At 40.8% G+C, this 18,430-nt stretch overlaps 2 protein-coding genes across 4 annotated transcripts in view; one reads left to right on the forward strand and one right to left on the reverse strand.

The window, feature by feature from the left end:
• The window catches only part of LOC110076563 (cytosolic 5'-nucleotidase 1A), a 33,203-nt gene extending 21,137 nt beyond the window's left edge, over nt 1-12,066 (reverse strand). The window contains exons 1-3 of one of the 2 annotated variants that reach the window (XM_072985660.2): nt 10,312-12,066; nt 3,916-3,974; nt 1,875-2,042 (exon numbers count right to left, since the gene is read on the reverse strand). In XM_072985660.2, the coding sequence (XP_072841761.2) occupies nt 1,875-2,042; nt 3,916-3,960 (213 nt within the window). In that variant the 5' untranslated portion in view covers nt 3,961-3,974; nt 10,312-12,066. Of the gene's footprint in view, nt 1-1,874; nt 2,043-3,915; nt 3,995-10,311 lie in introns of both variants that reach the window. The other variant, XM_020788817.3, reaches the window with a different exon arrangement.
• Nucleotides 8,728-18,430, forward strand: part of SYT8 (synaptotagmin 8) — a 32,941-nt gene continuing 23,238 nt past the window's right edge. Inside the window, exon 1 of one of the 2 annotated variants that reach the window (XM_072985658.2) lies at nt 8,728-10,230. In XM_072985658.2, the coding sequence (XP_072841759.2) occupies nt 10,218-10,230 (13 nt within the window). In that variant the 5' untranslated portion in view covers nt 8,728-10,217. Of the gene's footprint in view, nt 10,231-14,773; nt 16,945-18,430 lie in introns of those variants that run through there. The other variant, XM_020788791.3, reaches the window with a different exon arrangement.

Below are 18,430 nucleotides of genomic sequence, written 5' to 3' on the forward strand. Positions count from 1 at the left end.
TGTGCTTGCACATTACCAATGGACTGCAATAAAGGCAGATAACCTGCCTGAAAGACATAGGCATAAAGCATATTACAAGTTCATATTTACACTGTGTGTGAATTACCTCCTGTTGCAAACATTGAATCTGTACCACCAGCAGAACAAACACTGTCTTCAAGATGAGGATATCTGCAAGGGCCTCATTCTCTAACACTCTTTAGGGAAGGCTTATTCTTGTTACTAGGCAAACTGAGATGAGTGCCGTGGAGAAATCATAGCTAGAAAGAACATTATGGCCCATTGACTTTAACTCCCTGTTGAAGCAAGATCCACAACTACAAATCGCCACCCAAGCTTTATTCAAAAACCTCCAATGAAGGGGAGTCCATCACCCTCCCAGGCCATTTCACTGTCAAACCAGCTCTAATTCCTAATAATGAGGTGAAATCTCTTTTCTTGAAATCTGAATCCATTACTTCAGGTCCTACTCTCTGTACAGAAAACATGACTGCTCCATCTTCCATGTGACAACCCTTCAGCCACTCAGACTTCTCCTTTGTAAGCTAAACATGGTCAGCTCTTTCAGTTGCTGCACTTAGTGGGCTTGGTTTCCAGACCCCTTGCCATCATGGTCACTGTCCTCTGGATACAGAGGAAGCAGATGCTGGATGGTATAAAGATAAAGGCAGCATCCCTTTCTTGGCTGTTCCACTCTGTTCAAGGACAGATCTCTGGGCTTCATCAGGTCAGTCATATACTCCCTAAGCTATGTTGTGGCTCTCAAGAATCATTGAAGTCTATATCATCAACAGTATCCAAGCAAGATTCTGGCTGGCCCAGGCAGCTTCTTTTGGTAGAACAGGCTGTTAGCCGCTTAGAGTGGTCTTAACCGACCAGATAGGTGGGATATAAATAAATAAATAAATAAATAAATAAATAAATAAACAAACAAACAAACAAACAAACAAACAAACAAACAAACAAACAAATAAACAAACAAATAAATAAATAAATAAATAAATAAATAAATAAATAAATAAAGGGGCATCTTTTTTCCTTCTGTCTTAAACTGCAAATACACAGTCAAATACTGTGGATTTATTCTGGGAATACAGCAGAAAAATTTGCTTTTCTTTAAAAATCACAAGGCAAAGGCCAAGTCAAATCAGTTTGACTCTTTTTTGTTCTTACATTGAATTTTTTTCTATGCCATTGAGTGCTTCAATTCTTTTCAAGCTAGAACAGTTCAGACAGACTTTTCCTCATGTGATCAGTTCTATCGTTTTCCCAAAGGATGAAAGGTGGGACTGTGGGTGCTGCTCTGGTGATATACTGTACTAAGCTGGGTGTGATATTTTGGTCAACACCAACATCTCATGATCTTTCTCTCTAGTTGCCTCAAAGGTTTTTTAAAGTTTTGTTTAAAAAAAACTACCAAGTTTAGTGCTAGATCACCTTATCACTACACTGACATACCAGTTTAGCACTAGATCACTTCTGCATAGACAAAAAAAAAAAAAAAAGATATGAAATAGAATCAACTGTGTTGAACTACAGTATCTGTATGTTATGGAATACTTTGGAAAACTGTCCCTTTTCCCTAGCACCATACAACAACACTGTAAAGGAGCCAACCCACTTTACAATGAACCATAAAAGGAGAGTCAGGGATCAGCAGAAGGCAGTACAAAAGGGCTGTGATGTGGATAAACTGCAACGAACTGAAGGGCCTGTGTGGACACTGGCACTGAACTAATCCACAGTCTCTGTGTGATCATTTGATTTGAACATAGGTGGGAAAAGGGCTATGAATCAATTTGCGATTTAGCTTCACATTGTAATTACTGCCTTAGGCAGCAAATGTTTTGTGCTGGTTTGCTCTGATCTTTTACCTGAATAAAAGCAAAAGCTGTCCCTGGTTCCAAGGGGTTGTTTTCATTTGCTTTCTGATGCTTCACGTATTCTTCCTTGCCCTTTGTCAAGAAGATCTCATGCTCCTTTTCCAGGTTGAAAATGGCTCTTGTCGTCACAGCAATAACCAGTGCTTCCTTGGGGTCTTTCTGAAATGGAGAAACACAAGAAGAAGGTGCAGGTTGACCTGATCTGGTTAGGATGGATCAAGCAGGAGAACCTGTGATGGAAGGAATGGGAACCAGCACTTGTCTGTCTCCTCTTCCATATTTTCCTTCTCATCAAATCTATGCTAGTTGTACTTAATGTAATTCCATCATAAGATACTCTCATCACTCCATACCTCCATCTGCTTGGAAATCTAACTGCCCAGAAGATTTGCAGCCTGACAACTCAGCCAAGCTGTCCTTATAATTATACTGTATCTTCAGTGGGTAGTGGAGGTGTGATGGAGTGCTGCTAACACCTAAATAACAGGCCTCGTGGTGTGAAATTTTGGAGTACGGCATCTCCTCTACCATCAGACCACAGGCTGACTTGACAATGGTGTCAGGACTCAAGTCTATTGTTTCTTGCTGCTCAAGGAGCGAACTACAAGGAAATCAGCTAGAAGGGAACTTTCTCAACTGAAACAAACCAGAGCAAATTGTGTGGTACATTGGATTTATAACAACCTCTAGGTTAGGCTTGCTCAATAGACTGAGTAAAAAAGAAGACTCAACCAATCCCTGTACTCCTGCCTTTGCCCGTGTGAGGTACACATCAGACTGCAACCCTATGTTTGCTTCTAAAACCCTACTATGAACAGGGTTTTAGAAGCAAAATTACTGCAATGGTAAGGATTACACAGTATTGTCCATTACTACCCTCTGATGATAACCATTCCTCCTACTGACATACACTTTCAAGTGAAAAAGGAGCCTTTCAGATTTCCACAGAGAAATTGTCTTGTGAGTGAGGATCTTAAACGGACATTATGTACCTCACCATTTTATTGGACTGCAGCTCCCCATCAGGCCTAGCTGACATAACCAATGGCGAGGAATGACAGGTGTTCCATTTTAACAATATCTGGAAGGCCACAAGACTGACAAAGAGAGTTGTTTTGAAGCAGCTTCCTGATTACTCCAGGAAGCTGCTTCAAAATACCAAATATGGCTTCCCCTTCATTCCTCAGATGATTTCTGGCCACAGGAAAGCCACTGTCCACATTGAGGTGAGCACTTTCCTCTGCTAAAAGCCCTGCCTCTGGCTTTCATTGGTTAGTACTCAGCCAATCGAGAGACTAGTTTTGGCCAGAGTTTTGAACCACTAGGTCTTTGTTTGCCAAGAGCCGTGCCGCTACACAGTTTTACACATGTGCAGAATGTATTCTTCCATGGCAAAGGACACCTCAGTAACATATGGCCCACTAAAACTACACTTAACTTCACGACACTTAATTCCTTGTTATGTTTACCTTCTCAACTCTCTTTAAAATAGAGATTGCCTACACACAAGTGGAAATGCACAAGAAGCTGCCTTATAGTCAGCCAGACCACTCGTCCATCTAACTCAATACTGTCTACTCTGTCTTGCAGAGTCTCTCTTTTCACAGATTGTTTGAACTGGGGATGAACCTGAAACTTGGGGCATGCAAAGGATATGCCAGAGTACGAAACTATGCCAAGTTAAGCCCTCATAGAATTGTTCCACCGTATGGCCAGATTAATTTTTTAGCCGGCTGTGTGTGAGGGTGAGGAGGTACACATTTAAAAAGCAACATGGGCTGAAAAATCAATTTGACTGTACAAGTGAGCACCCAGGATGGCCTCACAATTTACTGTGATCTGTATCAATCAAAGCCATTAGCTCTGCACTAATATTAGGTTTAGTTCCCCCCCGCCCCCCAGAATGAAGGAATAGAAACAAATACATACATACACACATAAACGTATATTGGCTACGCTGACTAGCAGAATTCTCCAGGGTCTCTTGCTACCATAGTTCAATACTATTGTTCAATTGTTCCTATTGCCTTACCTGTTTCACACTGGTGTTTATGACTGTGCTTTCAGGGTCTGCCATCTTCTGCTTCTGACCTTGAGAGAGGGCAAATTAACTGATAAGAGTAGATATTTATTTATTTCAACTTCTACACCATTCATTCATTAGTGTGAATGCTCTCTGAGCAGTTCACTTTACATTCTGATTTTTGCCAGGAAAAGTAGCATTCATCAATGATAGAAAAAATTGTACACTTTAAGGATAATTTATTTCTAAAATAAAGGAAGAATTTTGTTTAGAATACAGTATATGCCTGAGCATCAAACCAAATAACTGTTGACTCAGGCAAGGAAGACTTGAAGGGATGAGTTTATGGAGGAAACATTTTATCATATCTTGTTTCAAAGCTGGTTACATGTGGTTTGGCCTACTAAAACATGGTGTATGTGGTTTTTAGTGAGGTAGCCATGTTACTCTGTTTCAGTAAAAATGCTCATGGATACAACTCACGGTCCCAGGCATATGGAACAGAACAGATAGGTCACAGAGCATACCATAGAGGGGCGGGAAGCAAGTAAGATGGGGAAAAGAGGGTGACAATTACATTGCTAATGGGCCGGAGTTTTATATACTGTATTTTATGCATATAAGTCTGCTGTCTATATTATCATGCACCATCTATCTGAGGAAGTGAAATTGTAATTTATAAAAACTCACCCTAAAAATAAATCAGTTTGTCTTTAAGGTGCCACAACCCTTCTGTTTTTATTGTTGTAATACATGATCTACGTGGAATAAGCTTTGCAAAGCGTTTGGAAACTACAGCCTACCAATCAATTCTAGGCACCATTCAAAGGATTAGTTATAGCGTATCAAATCCTCTACAACTTAGAACCAAGCTATTTGAAACACCAGATTTCCCTCTACAACCTTGCCTAGGGTTTAACAACCCAATGCTTTTGACGAAGAGGCCCATTTCTCACACTTGTCACTACTGGAGGCCTGTTTGATCAACCCACTGCCAAGTGTGTGTGGATATATATTACCTCTCTAGCCTCGCTTGGCAGGAATAGACATAGTGCTGTAGAAGTGTTACTGCCAACACTTAACCTCCTAATATTTTAACATGTTTATGCTATATATATAAAACAACCTTTATTGGCATATAAAATAAACATAGTCAAGCAAGTTTGTTAGATTTCTGGATTCACAGAGAGTGTGAAACAAATACATCCATTTTAGGTCAGGGCTTCGCTTTCTAACAACTGACCCAAGAAAAACAGCTACTTGTTCCATAATGTTGACCACCTCCAGTGATAACATAAAACAGACCTTGTCCTGATCGGATTTCCCTTCCAGCTCTAATAATATGGAGGTGACATACTTTTTGTGACAGTCCTGATGAAACAGACAACGCAAGAGCATGTGAGTGAGGGTTTCCCAAGCACCCTGCTCACATGGGCAATATCTTTCAAGATAAGGGGTTCCATTATACCCTACCTACCATATGATATCGCACCAGGCATGACTTTACATCTGGCCAGAAAAAAGGGCCTGTGGTTTTGTGGACATTTAAACAGCATGAGGAAAGCAGCTGGTTGTCCCATTTTAAAGGGGATGTTGTGAGACAACGGAAAACAAGACTTATCATCTGCGCTCCATAACTGCTGAAACTCACTGTCCATAATTAATCTCTTAACAGTTTGAAATGCTAGCTCTAGACTTAGTGAATCTAAAGAGCCAACGTCTAGGCCAATCAATTTCAATTTTTAAAAAAGTAGACCCAAAAGGAGGCTCAGAATCTTGCAGAAGCTGATATAATAAGCTGTTTTGGTCAGAGTTATAAACATTTTAGTCAGAATGAAAAAGTTCTCAGCTGTGCTATCATTTCCAGTGTGGATAGTCTGGTCTCAAGACAGAGTACTGAGTAGGGAACATGCCTCGGTAGGCCTAATACCTTAAGTAAGAAGTGGGATTATAGCTCTTCAATTGAGCGATCCATGGCATTTTGCCAAATTGGGATGCCATATAGAATTTGTGAGGTAATTTTAGATTTAAAAACTTATAGGGCTGCCGGGACATATCGGTTGCCGGTGTTGTAATAAAATCAAAGTACAGACAGCACAGAAAGCCTGGCTGTGTTTAAAACTGATCTGTAGTGAGAAACTCAGGAATGTTTATAGTGAAAAATAATACCTAAATATTTGTACTGTTTGACATGTCTGATATTGTTACCATTTAGTTTCCACTGTAATTTCCAGGACTTAGCAAAAACTAATATTTTAGACTTGCTATAATTCAATCGCATTTTGTTTTTGTCCAAATATAGCCTGTATAATTAAAAATTGTAAACCGCCTGGAGAGTGCTTGTAGCGCTATGGGGCGCTATATAAGTCCAATAAATAAATAAATAAATAAAATAAATATCTATTAATCAAATATTTCAGACCAGGACAGATGCATGAGATAATAATGGCATCATCCACATAAAGGAGTAGCGAAACAGAATATACCCGTAATTTGGGAGGGTGACCATCCACATTCACTAAATAAGGAACTAGATCATTCATAAAAAGGTTGAACAAGGAGAGAGCAAAGATGCATCCTTGCTTCACCCTTTGTTAGTTGGAAACTGGTTAATTCACCCTTCCAAGAAGATCTAACTTGACAGGTAGTGTCAGAGTGTACACTTTTTTATGAGAGACTGAAGTCTTTTATCTATGCCCATATTTTGGAGTTTATCTCCTAAGGACTCTGTCTACAGAGTCAAAGGCTCCCTTTAGATTAAGAAAGGGTACATACAATTTTGACCCCCCCCCCTTTTACCTCCTTGTTAATGAGGTATGAAAGTATAAGGCAGTTATCTGCAGTGGCCTTTCCTTTCCTGAAGCTAGCTTGCTCAGGGCCAAGAACAGCCTGGTTGTTAATCCAGGAAGAATGTTTGTTTAATAGATGTTTTGCATAAAGTTTTCCAATTACTGATAGCAGGCTAATTAGTCCAAATTTTTCTGGAACATGAAGGTCTCCTTTTTATATATGGGGGCAATAATTGAGTTGGTCCAAAATTTGGATATAAACCCTGCACTGTCTATAGCAGTAAAGAGGGGAGCAAGTAATGAAGTCCACCAGTCTGTTTCACATTTCAGTAAGTCTGGAAGAATGGCATCAGGACCAGTTGCTTTCCCTATATTATATTATATTATATTATATTATATTATATTATATTATATTATATTATATTATATTATATTATATTATATTATATTATATTATATGTGTGTGTATGTGTATATATGACCTGTCTGAATTATATATATGTTTGTGTGTGTGTGTGTATACACATACACATACACACACACATATATATAATTCAGACAGGTCTTTGACATTTAATCTGAATCGCTCTTGAAGAATTTTTTACAGTTTGAGTGCTGATGATTTATTTTTATTTATGTGTTTTAAATTTGCTTTTATGTTTTAATTGGATTTTTGTCTTTATCACCAGCCATTTTTTTTGGCAGAATGGGATATAAATTTAGTAAATTTAGTAAATAGAGCAGACCTGGTAATTTAGCTAGTTCATAATTTCAATTATATTTTGAAATACAAATTTATATAAATATAAATATTTTACTATATATAATAAATATAGAAGATCTGGAAATTTACTTATTTCATTATTTCAAATATATTTCAATTGCCCAACTCATAATTTCCTGGGAGTAGTTGACAAATAAAACAAAAACAATCAAATTCACAACTGTTACCCTATAAACATAAAAATCAACTGAAACAATGTAAACATGTTAAAATATTGGAGGTAACGGGTTGACAATAACACTTCTACAGCAAAACGAACAAATAAAGATAAAAATTAAGGGGCAAGTAGTTGCTGGAAAAGGTAGGTCTTGGTGTGGTGCTTAAAGGCTGCTGATGAGGATGCCAGGCAGATTTCCCCGGGGAGGGCATGAGCAAAACTTTTCTAACCAGCAGCATTAATTGAACTTTTCATAGATTTATACATATAACATTTGGGATTGATACACTACTGATCAAGTGGAGAAACCTAGTCATGCCACTTAGCAAAAGGTGAGCGATTCTATTTCCAACAAGATGGAAATAAATGAATACTCAGCTATTAATCTGCCCATAATCCTCGAACTGAATGCCTCCTTTGCATCATGTGCTGGCATGTCTGCTCTTCAAAGGGGTTCCATCACTTCATTTCAAAATAGCTACTTGCTTTTGCTTGTCCCGACAAGAAGTGGTAACTTTTTAAAGTTTGCAATCTACAGGTTTTATTTTTATCTCTTTAAAAAAAAAAAAAACTGAACTCATCAGCCTCATGTTGTATCACATAGGTAGGACAATGCAGCTGATAAAGTATGCCACTGCCCACGAAAGATTATGGTCTTTCAAAACCATAATAGGCAGGGTATAAATACAATCAATCAATCAATCAATCAATCAATCAATCAATCAATAAAATAATGTGAATGACCAGGATACTGTGCAAATGTTCTTGCATTCTCATAATGTGATCCTTTTCATCAGCAGCCTCCCGTCTGTCTAACATCTGATGGAGTGCTAATTTGTTGTATGCACCGTCATCACTATGACTTCTATGAAAGAGACAGAGGCAGCCTATATTCTGATTACCTCCAGATTAGCCTTCTGGAGATGGAGTCATCTTTGAAAATGGCCGAGAAGTTGCTGGTAGTATGTGATGGTCATTATTAAGCTATTAACTGATCCTCTATGCACATTTACTAAGTCCATCTGAATTTAGTGAAACTTTTACACTTTACAACTACAAATAAGTTTAGGATGACACTTTTAGAGATGGGTTTTTATCTTCCATTTAACCTACTTACCAGAAGGGAAGATTTACTTATTAATGAGACTTAACACCTGAGGACACAGCTACACTAGCAGCAGAGAGCAAGCTAGCATGGGATGCTAGGGGATGGTCAGACTTGATTAGAACAATCTAATCAAGCCTGACTATTTGCACAGAAATGTTTCCTGCCAGTATCACTTTCTCTGCAGAGCAGACGGAAGGAGGATGTGAAAAATAATTTTTAGCCTATTGCTGCTGGGCTGAATCAGTTCTGCTTTTTTTTAAAAAATGGCTTCTCTGTAAGGGAAGGTTGAAAAACTGACTACAGCCAAAGCCACCATTGTGAATTCTACTTCCTAATTTCTTAACTATTAAACGTCTGCAACTTTGTTTTAAAAAATTCCTGGCTTCCCTGACAAAAAAACAAAACAAAACAAAAAAAAACCTCCTGCACATTTTTGTATCAAATGGAATGCACATCTTACTGGGTTTTTAACAAAACCACATTTCTCTGTGCTTTAGGGAATTGTTTTTAGTAGATTAACAGTCCCTTGGAAAGCTCCTAATAGCCCTCCTCAGTCAAAACTCTCTCTATTCCCACTTTCCTTTGGAAATCAGCAGTCTTCCAAACCAGATCTTTGAAAAACACTGTAAAAACTGCTGAAAATCTTTAAAAACTATCTTCTGTACTGTGTTTGTTTGTTGAAGAACCAACGCTAACGCTGAGTCAAGAAGCTCCTCCTGCCTGAATTCCACCTTGGTACAAAGGAAAAGAGACAAACAACTGGTCTCTGAAAGGAAGCATTTCAAAATCCAGGCTTCTTGTCCCCACTTCTGGCTGGCGTTCCGATCTGAGCTCCGCGTCAGATGAGCCACAGGGAAAATATTAATATTGCCCGTGCACAGTCAGTTACATATTAGGTAGCTCAGTGGTTTTTAGGTAATTCGCCTGCACACCCAGAGATTGGGAGTTCAGTTTCCCGTTACACATCTCTGATAAGGGCTGGGTTCAGTGATCCATACGGTCCCTTCCTGCCTTGTAGTTCTCATCACTATCATCATCATTCTACAGGGGAGCGAAAGTTTATTTATAAAATAAGTATGGAAAAGTTTGCATACTGCGGAAAGCAGAGATAGGGTAAAAAAGCAACATGAGGATTGCAAATCGGTTTTAAATCCTGCTACGCCCCGGGTAGAAGCCGACAGTGCGAGCGAGCCAGACCTGTGCTCCAAGCATAAAATTAGAGGGCAGCGGCTGGGTACCGGAATTTCACTGCATGCCGGTAACCACCGACTCCCGTTCTCTTTAGTCTGGCGACACCGGGCGAGGAGAGTGTCAAGATCCCAGAGAGCATCGCCACCTCCAAGGGATTGGCTCGATTCCTGCCGGGAGCCCGGATCTCCTTTTAAGGTCTAAGCAACGGGAAGGTGCAAATAAACCGTTGCTTAGTCCAAGTTGCACCGTTCCCTTAATGTTTCTCAAAACGCGAGATGCACCATGAGCAGCGAAGGTGCGGCTTCTTTACTATTAATTAACACGACAGTAAACACATTAACAGTAAACACAACTTCAAAAGTAACTCCAAACTCACCACTGCTTTTTTTTTTTTACTCCTCCGAGATGCAGCTTGTATCAGCAGGGACATCCAAAGCACTCCGTTTTTTAAAATGATGATGCCTCCCGTTTTGTTTTTCCGGCAATGGTAGAGGTGCCGCCCAGCCTTCTGGGATTTGTAGTCAACAGGGCTAGGAGTTTGCCTCTCCGCTGGCGAAGACAAGGCCAAGTCGGACTCTCCTTCCCAGACTGCTTTGCGCTGACAAGCTGCTCTAAATACCGCTTCTTGAGGAGAAAAGTTTCAGTCTTGTGGTGATGGGTGTTATTATTAGTAACGATGGGTGTGGGATGCGCAGCTGAGGTGCAAATAGCGACAGCCATAAAATTACATTTTAGAGAGATCATAGGCTATCCTTTCATTTTGGAACAGGCGATAATATTCTTCTGTCATAAGCTTACTAGAAGCGCCTTTCATTCCACTGGCGGAAAGGGTTTATAATTTTCAAGCAGCCTTTTTCTTTCATGCACTATAAAATGCTACTATTATAAATACAGTTGAGCCCGAAACCGCATAAATCAAGCCCCATGTTCTTATAAAATGCAGCTACTGTATAACATTTTTTTGTTTACATTGATTCCTTCTTTAACAGTCTATCCTTGTGTTCCTGTTCGTTCCTCTGCTTTTTTATTTAAAGATTTTAAAGCCTGCCTGTTAGCTTTCCTTTTCAAACGATCAAGGGTGTCAGCAGCCTCTTAGCATGCATGGAGTGCAAGTGCCTTGAATGGGAACTAAGGACTGAATTTAACAAAAGAATACTTTCAGAGGAAAATAATCTGGTAGTGTTCTCTCTCTCTCTCTCTCTCTCTCTCTCTCTCTCTTTTTTAAAGGAAAAAGTTTTCAAAAATATTGAAATGGAAATAAGGAAACATGGATTGCAATGTTTACACTATTTTTCTGGCAACTGGCCAGGAGGATAAAATTCTGGCCACACCAGTAAATTTTTTGGCTCATTGGTGACGGCAGTTAGACTGTTGACTAAAGGTTGTACTCACCTTTCACCCTGTGTATATTTCCTGCAAATTCCAAAGAAATGAATGGTTAAGTCAAAATAGCAATGGCATCCAACTAGTTATTCAGTTGGTGCCCAAGGAGCAGCTGTTAATGCTATGGTCCTAACACCACCACTTCCCAGATTACAGTTGTTGAACGGAGAGGAAGTTACTATTGGGTAAGAAAGTACATAGAGGATTGTGCTACAGATTAGGAAAGAGCCTTCGTAATCAGAACCATTTCTTTGGCAAAACTGGACTAAACAATGAAAAGAAGAGAGAGAGAGAGAGAGAGAGAGAGGTAACAGATTTCAATAATGTAGGCTGTCGTTTTCCGGATGCATGTCAAAGGTCTAAAGTGGGGAGGTGAAAACAGGGTGGTAGACAGGAGCTGTGGATCCTCCTTATTTTACCAAATGGGAGGAGAAACTTACACAATCCAAACAGGCAGTGAATAAGGGTGCTGCATGGCTGCAACAAAGTGATCATTTTATTTATCATTGTGTAGACCCCGAGGCATGTATCTATACACATAGTTTTGTGTCTACACATATGTATAAAAATCTAAAATTCACAAAATTATGCAAAGAAGAAGAGATGGAGTGGAGTTGCTCTTGATCTAGAGGCCGCATTACAGACGTTGTGTCTGGGGACGAGCATAACACTTTGACACCTTCAGTGTTGAAATTCAAGGGGTTCTGGGTGGCCAGAGGAACAGTATTTAGTGAACATTGATCTATTTAAAAAATATGATTAATTGAATCTGTGCTGTTCAGAGCTGTGCATTTCAAAAGAGAAGTGTATTTGGAAATGTCTTTGGTGAGTGGCTCCTCCAGTTTTGTTAAAAGAATGAGGCAGGAGCATATTTCTCTGAAATGTTCTCCTCTGCTGCTCTCAGACTTTTCATGTTTTATTTGTCCTGCTTTTGCTACTTCTCAAAAAAGGGCCCTTTTAACTGAAATACCATTTGTATTACACACCAGGTTCAGTGCCAAATAGAAACAGGGCAAACCTGCTCTTGAGGGGATGGAACACCCCTACACATTGTAACCTTAATAAACCTGTCAACCATAAGGAAACACTTATTGTTTCTTTAGTGCTGATTAGTTCCTTGTTACAGAATGGAGTAAATAAAATGGAGTGAATAAAAACAATTACTCAGTGAATGTAAATGCATATATACTATGTAAGAGAAATGTTTTAGGGTGCTATAAATCCTTGTTTTTCCAAGTTATGTTACTATGTCAAAGTGGATCTGTTCCAGTGGGGTTTTGCTTAATAACACCTATGCAAATATTAGGATTCAAGCTTCACATAATCCCTGACCCTCCTAATCCGTTTACAGATTATAGTTACCCCTCACCCCAGTCATTGATTCTGTTCTGTGAATCAGACTGTCACCTCATATATCTCTCCTGAAGGTAATAGTGTTGCTAAGAATTAAATACTAAAGGATTTCTTTGAACAAAGTTGTTTTTTTGGGTTTAGCTCAGAAATGTAATTTTCAGTGGAAGGCATCAGGACTTGCTCAAGTAGGTTTCAGTCTTCAGCACACCGAATCAAAGGCCATGGATGGCCCAACCCACTGTAATGTGCATCAGTGCCATGTCCTATCTGGCAGAGATATGGCCCAGCTGGAGGGTTCCAGTGATAAGCTGGAGGCCTCAGCTAGCAGTCTCCACCCAGTATCACAGGAGGCAGAGCATGGCTTTGCAGATGGGGAATAACCCCCTCACAGTGCCTGAGAACTCCAGCAATTCAAAGTACAGCTGAGACGGAGTCAGCCTTTTTAGAGACATTCCAGCTACCAAGTAGTTTTAGCTATAAGAAAGGAGTCACCACACTGCAACCAGACAACAGGAGCTTCCAAAACAGCACTTTGGTGCTGAGAACAACTTCTATTCCTGGTCTTCTTTGACCTGGCTTTCAGCATCTCATATTCCACTGACTAACAGACCTCCCATCAATAATAAACAAGATTGCTGTCTGACTATGTTTCCTGCCTGCACTAGTCACCAGTGGAGTAGCATGGGTTGTGTTATTATCCGGGGCAAGGCAAGTATTGCCCCCCCCAACCCACTGACTGTTAGCTCAGACTTTTATGATTGCAGCAATCACCTGATGTCTTCAAAGAAACCATGTATAATTTATTTATATTTTTACATTTAAAATATTTCTAACACCTGTTTCTCCCCAAAAGCACCCAACACCAAAGGGGAGGGCGTATATGGCTCCCAAATGTTTGGACAGAGGGGAGAAGGTGTCAAGGGCAGCCCAGGCTGGCGGCCAGGAGAGCAGCTTGCCTGGCTGAGTGAGAGGAAGAGGTGGCGGGTGTGCTCCTTGGCGTGTGAATGGCCAGCAGTCATGGAGGGCAGTGAAGACCATGCTGGGAGTCAGCCATGTTGGTAGCAGTGGCTTCCCCTGACTGGGCAGGTGGTCACCTCCACCTCCTGATGCTGCCCAGAGCGGCTGAAAGGGCATCTCATAGAGGGACCAGAGAAAGGCATGGCTGTGCATGGTGGGAGCCGACTGGCCAGCTGCCCAGCAGAGCCCATGTACCAGGGATCTTGGGGGGGGGGAGAGTCCAGCGAGGCAAGGCCAGGCTGGCAGGCATCAATCTCCATGAGGACCTCTTTTTCCTGCAAGGTACAGTGCCATACTCCTATTGCAAATGAGCACTGGAAAAGGGGCCAGAGGCCAGGCCATGGTGTCCTGTCCCCTACCCCTCACAGCCGGGCAAGGAGCAGTGAGAAGAGGGGGAGGAGAAGGCAGGGAGGCAGACAGAGGGGAACAGACGGTCCCAACATGGACAACCTGCCCTCCTTCTTCCACCCCAGGCAGCCAGGGTGAGGATAAAAGCTGGTCCCACTGGCCAGCCTGCCAAGGGTGCCAGAGCACTGGTTGGGGGCTGGGAAGGGGTAGGTGGCAGGGGGAGGGTACACTATTTTTTTATCATTACTACTTTTTCTTTTGAAATGTTGTGGCCCTTTCCACGCATCCTGTCCCCATTCCCCCTCCCTCACCCTCTTGCCCACTCCCACCCCTTGTTCGCCTACCTGCCCACCCCTTAGGCATCGGTCCCCATGCCTTCTTGTCCTCCTCTCTCTCCCCTTCCATTCTTCCCACTGGACCCACCTGATAGGAGTTGGATATGGTGGTGGCAGTGGGGAGCCTGAGGCAGCGATAGGAGTGGCAGTAGCAAGAGTGGTAGGGTGAGGATACAAGCATTGCCACAAAAGTTTTGGATTCAGGCTAAAGTCCATGTGACTTTACCCTGAATCCAAAACAACAACAACAACAACAACAACAACAACAACAACAACAACAACAAAACACACAAACAAAAAACGGTTCCTCTACTGGTTTATTCCAGTAGTGGAAATGGGCCCTAAGCCATTCCACCAGTTGACCGATTTAGTGAGGGAATGTACAGTGGACCCTGTACTTAAGGAATTAATCCGTATTGGAACGGTGGCTGTAAGTCGAAAAGTCTGTAGGTCGAATCTCCATTGACCTACAATGCATTGAAAACTGATTAATCCCACAACTGGCAGTTTTTATTCTATTTTTGTTCCATTTTGGTTTTTTTTCTGGTCTGTAGGTCGATTTTCCGGCTGCAAGTCGAATCTAAATTTTGCAGCCAGAGAAGTCTGTAACTCGAAAAGTCTGTAAGTTGAGCCATCTGTAAGTCGAGGGTCCACTGTATTAACTAGCATTCCGTTGCTTAGTGTGGTAAATTAGCCAGACATCTAGTTCTTGCAATTAGAGTAGGCTTGTTGAAGCAATGGAACCTGTAGAGGAGTTGACTAACCAAATCCCCATTGATTCAATGGGGATACTCTAGTTACTACTTATTACAGCAATCAACAGAATTTCAGCCAGTATGCCCAATATCTTGTGATGTATGTATTTATTTTGCCAGAAAGTAACCTTGCCTGTAGTCACATGTTAGGATGGATATACACGTATATTTCTCAGCCAGTGAATGCAACATCAAATAATGACTTACATACCTCAAAGCCAACTCAGTTAAGGTCAAATGCCTTATATGTTACCTGACAGTGGCTGAAATCCTGTTTGTGCAGGCATAATCTAATATTACACCAGCATAAATTTGACAGGTGTTACTCCAAGGCAACAAGGAATTGCACAATTTGATTGTGACTGTTGAGCAGTACATTGGAAGAAGTGCTTTGTGCCACCTTGGCACTATTGTAGCTGCCATGGGCGTAATGTCAAGTTAAGCTCATGAAGTGATGCAACAAGATTTTGGTCATTGTCTCAGATGCAATGTAATAAGGATGCATATGGATGGAACAAAAAAACCATAAAGAGATGAGGGTCATTATCATATGCTATGGCACATAACATAATATATATGGGAATCCATGAGCTATGGGGGTGGGGGGAGACTATTAACTATTGCGGCTTTCTCATAGGTGATTGGTGAATGACTGTAGGAGACCCAAGGCTGAACTAGATGAGATTTTGGTTGGACCCAGCTCAGCTCTTCCTGTTCAATCATGTTCTTAAATGGTTCTGAAATCTTGGGACAAACTGGTCTTTCTTTCTAGGATTAATCAGCCCTGTGTATCTAATGTAAAAGCCAGTATGATATAGTTGATGAAAGAGTGGTCGCAAGACCAGATAGGCGGGATATAAATCAAATAAATAAATAAATAAATAAATAAATAAATAAATAAATAAATAAATAAAATTTCATCTGATAATGGGGGTGGGATTATTATTAAAATCAAATCCACATCAAGGGGAAAGGTTCTTCTCCTCTCCAGCCTAGCCGAATGGGTGGTCCACCTCTTTCCCTATTTGGGTCCAATTTTAAGAATCCTCTGAAAATGGAGCTGGACTTTGAGATCTCACAACTACTTCATTTTCAATAAACAAAAAGTATATTTGACATATCTGGGGGGAAAACCCAACGTAAATCAATATAATTTAAAACCTTAAACAAAAATGTCTTATAGTACTATGAAAATCCACCCGTTTTATCTGGAATATATGTCTGTGCGCTGCAGCTTGTTTTGTCAGATGTAAACCTACGAAAGCTTATAGCAAATATAATTTGCTTGTATTTGAAGTGCCAAAAGACTCCGTTGTTTTTGTGTCTAGCATGGCTCCTCACCATCCAGAAATAAAACTAAAATAATTTTGTCCCTCCAGCAAGTCCACTGCATCACTGACACCAACTGGCCCAAAGATACAAGATGCCCATTAATGCCCACTGAATTTCTGGACTGTGTTTCTGTAGCCCGTTAGCTTTATCCCAGTTCTGTGATAAAAATTAACATATCAGTGGGAGTGCCCACATAGCGTTGTGTGTGTGTTTTTTCTGTGTAAAAGTACATAGCTTAACTATTGAGGAGGGGCCAGCCAGAGCCATTCTCATCGGTCTGGTTTCTCTGCTCACAAAGAAGAATTTCCGGTTTAGTGCCTGCTTTACGCAAAAAAAGAGGCAGCTGATTTTTGCCACTGGGGACTGAGTTCAGCATGCTGGTCTGAGGGTCAACAGGCTTAGCCATGACGTGCTCCATTCAGGGCAGAGGAATTGCTTACCATGGGGAAGAGCCTTTCTGCGAGAACATGATGAAGATAAACTAAAGTAAGTGATCTTGCTTCCACAGAGAATCAATACTTGGACTGCCTTTTTATGTCCATTCATTGTCATAGAAGGTATTACATGGCACTTTTGATGTCTTATGATTTATCCTTTTAAAAAGTAAAATAGAAAAAGCAGTGTACCCTGATGATGTAACTTTTTCTTTTCATGGAATACCCTTGCCCTTCGTTCTAATCAAGCAAGAAAGTTCAAGCTGACATTGTTCCTGTTTGGCAATGTGTTAGTTCTTCCCCACAATCTTTGTGCGCTTGTTCATTGTTTCATGGCTTAGTCCAAAATGTCACTCTCTGAAAAAGCAAAAGAAAACAACTGTCTAATATGCTGAGGAGTGAGGTGACTTTGATAACTAAATATCTGTAGTTGGGAACTGCTGCTTCTTTTTGAGATCTCTCTCATACAACACAATCCTCCTGTCTTGTGTGGACTTAATCTAAGATCAGCATATATTTCTACATTTAAGATCGAATATACTTATTTGCAAGTGTGTTGGGATTCATCAGACTGTCTGAAAGAGAAATCTTGAGGTTCCAAGGCGAATTTCACTGGAGAATCTCATGAGATTTGTTAGTTGGTCACAAAGGATATGCTAGTCTTAATTAATTTATCCACCACTGGCATTCACATGATGTGGAACACATATCGGATGCACACAAAACACCTCTACCCATAGCAGCCCCTGTTATGCCACAGCCTCATCTTTGTCTGTATCACAGATAGGCATAACCCAGGGTATAGTTGCAGTGTTAGTGTTTAACTACATCACTACAGGATCAGTGTTTTAATTGTCCTATGCAGAGCTTGGAAGTAACTAGTTACAAGTAATATGGTTAACTGTAACCAGTTACTTTTTGGCAACAAGATTATAACTAAGTTAACCTTTAAAACCAATGTAAGAACTAGTTATCAAGTCCCTATTTATAAAAAAAAATATGGACAATGATTTCTAGTAACTTTCAAAAGGTGCTTGTTAAGAACAAGTTAAGGACATGTTAGAAGTCATATACTGTAAGAATTTTTTAGAGAATATTCTTCTAAGGGTCCTAAATGGCAAGATAATATTTTTGTTGTTGTGCCTTTTGAGGATACGGGGGGGGGGCAATATTGGCAATGTGGAATATAGGAATTAGCAAAAAGAGGGAACCAAACAGATTCCTCTGTATTTTATAGAGCAGAGGTCTCCAATCCCCGGTCCAAGGCCCAGTGATGGTCCTTGGCCTGAGCTGGACCGAGCTGCAGAAACAGACCTCCTACCCCCCCCCCCCCCCGCAGGCACACATACCCGTTTGTGTATGCACACCAGTGCCCGTGCACCTGCACGAGCACTGCACTGCCATTTGCGCACACGCACGAGTGAGCAAGCACCCGCACGAGCACCCTCCCGCTCCTTCGCATATGTGCACACACCTGTGCGAGAGATAGAGAGAGTGCATGCACATGAGTGCGAGGGGGTGCCCCACCTTCCCCAGCT

The sequence above is a fragment of the Pogona vitticeps genome, chromosome 1, assembly GCF_051106095.1.
Source record: "Pogona vitticeps strain Pit_001003342236 chromosome 1, PviZW2.1, whole genome shotgun sequence".
Taxonomy (NCBI): Eukaryota; Metazoa; Chordata; class Lepidosauria; order Squamata; family Agamidae; genus Pogona; species Pogona vitticeps.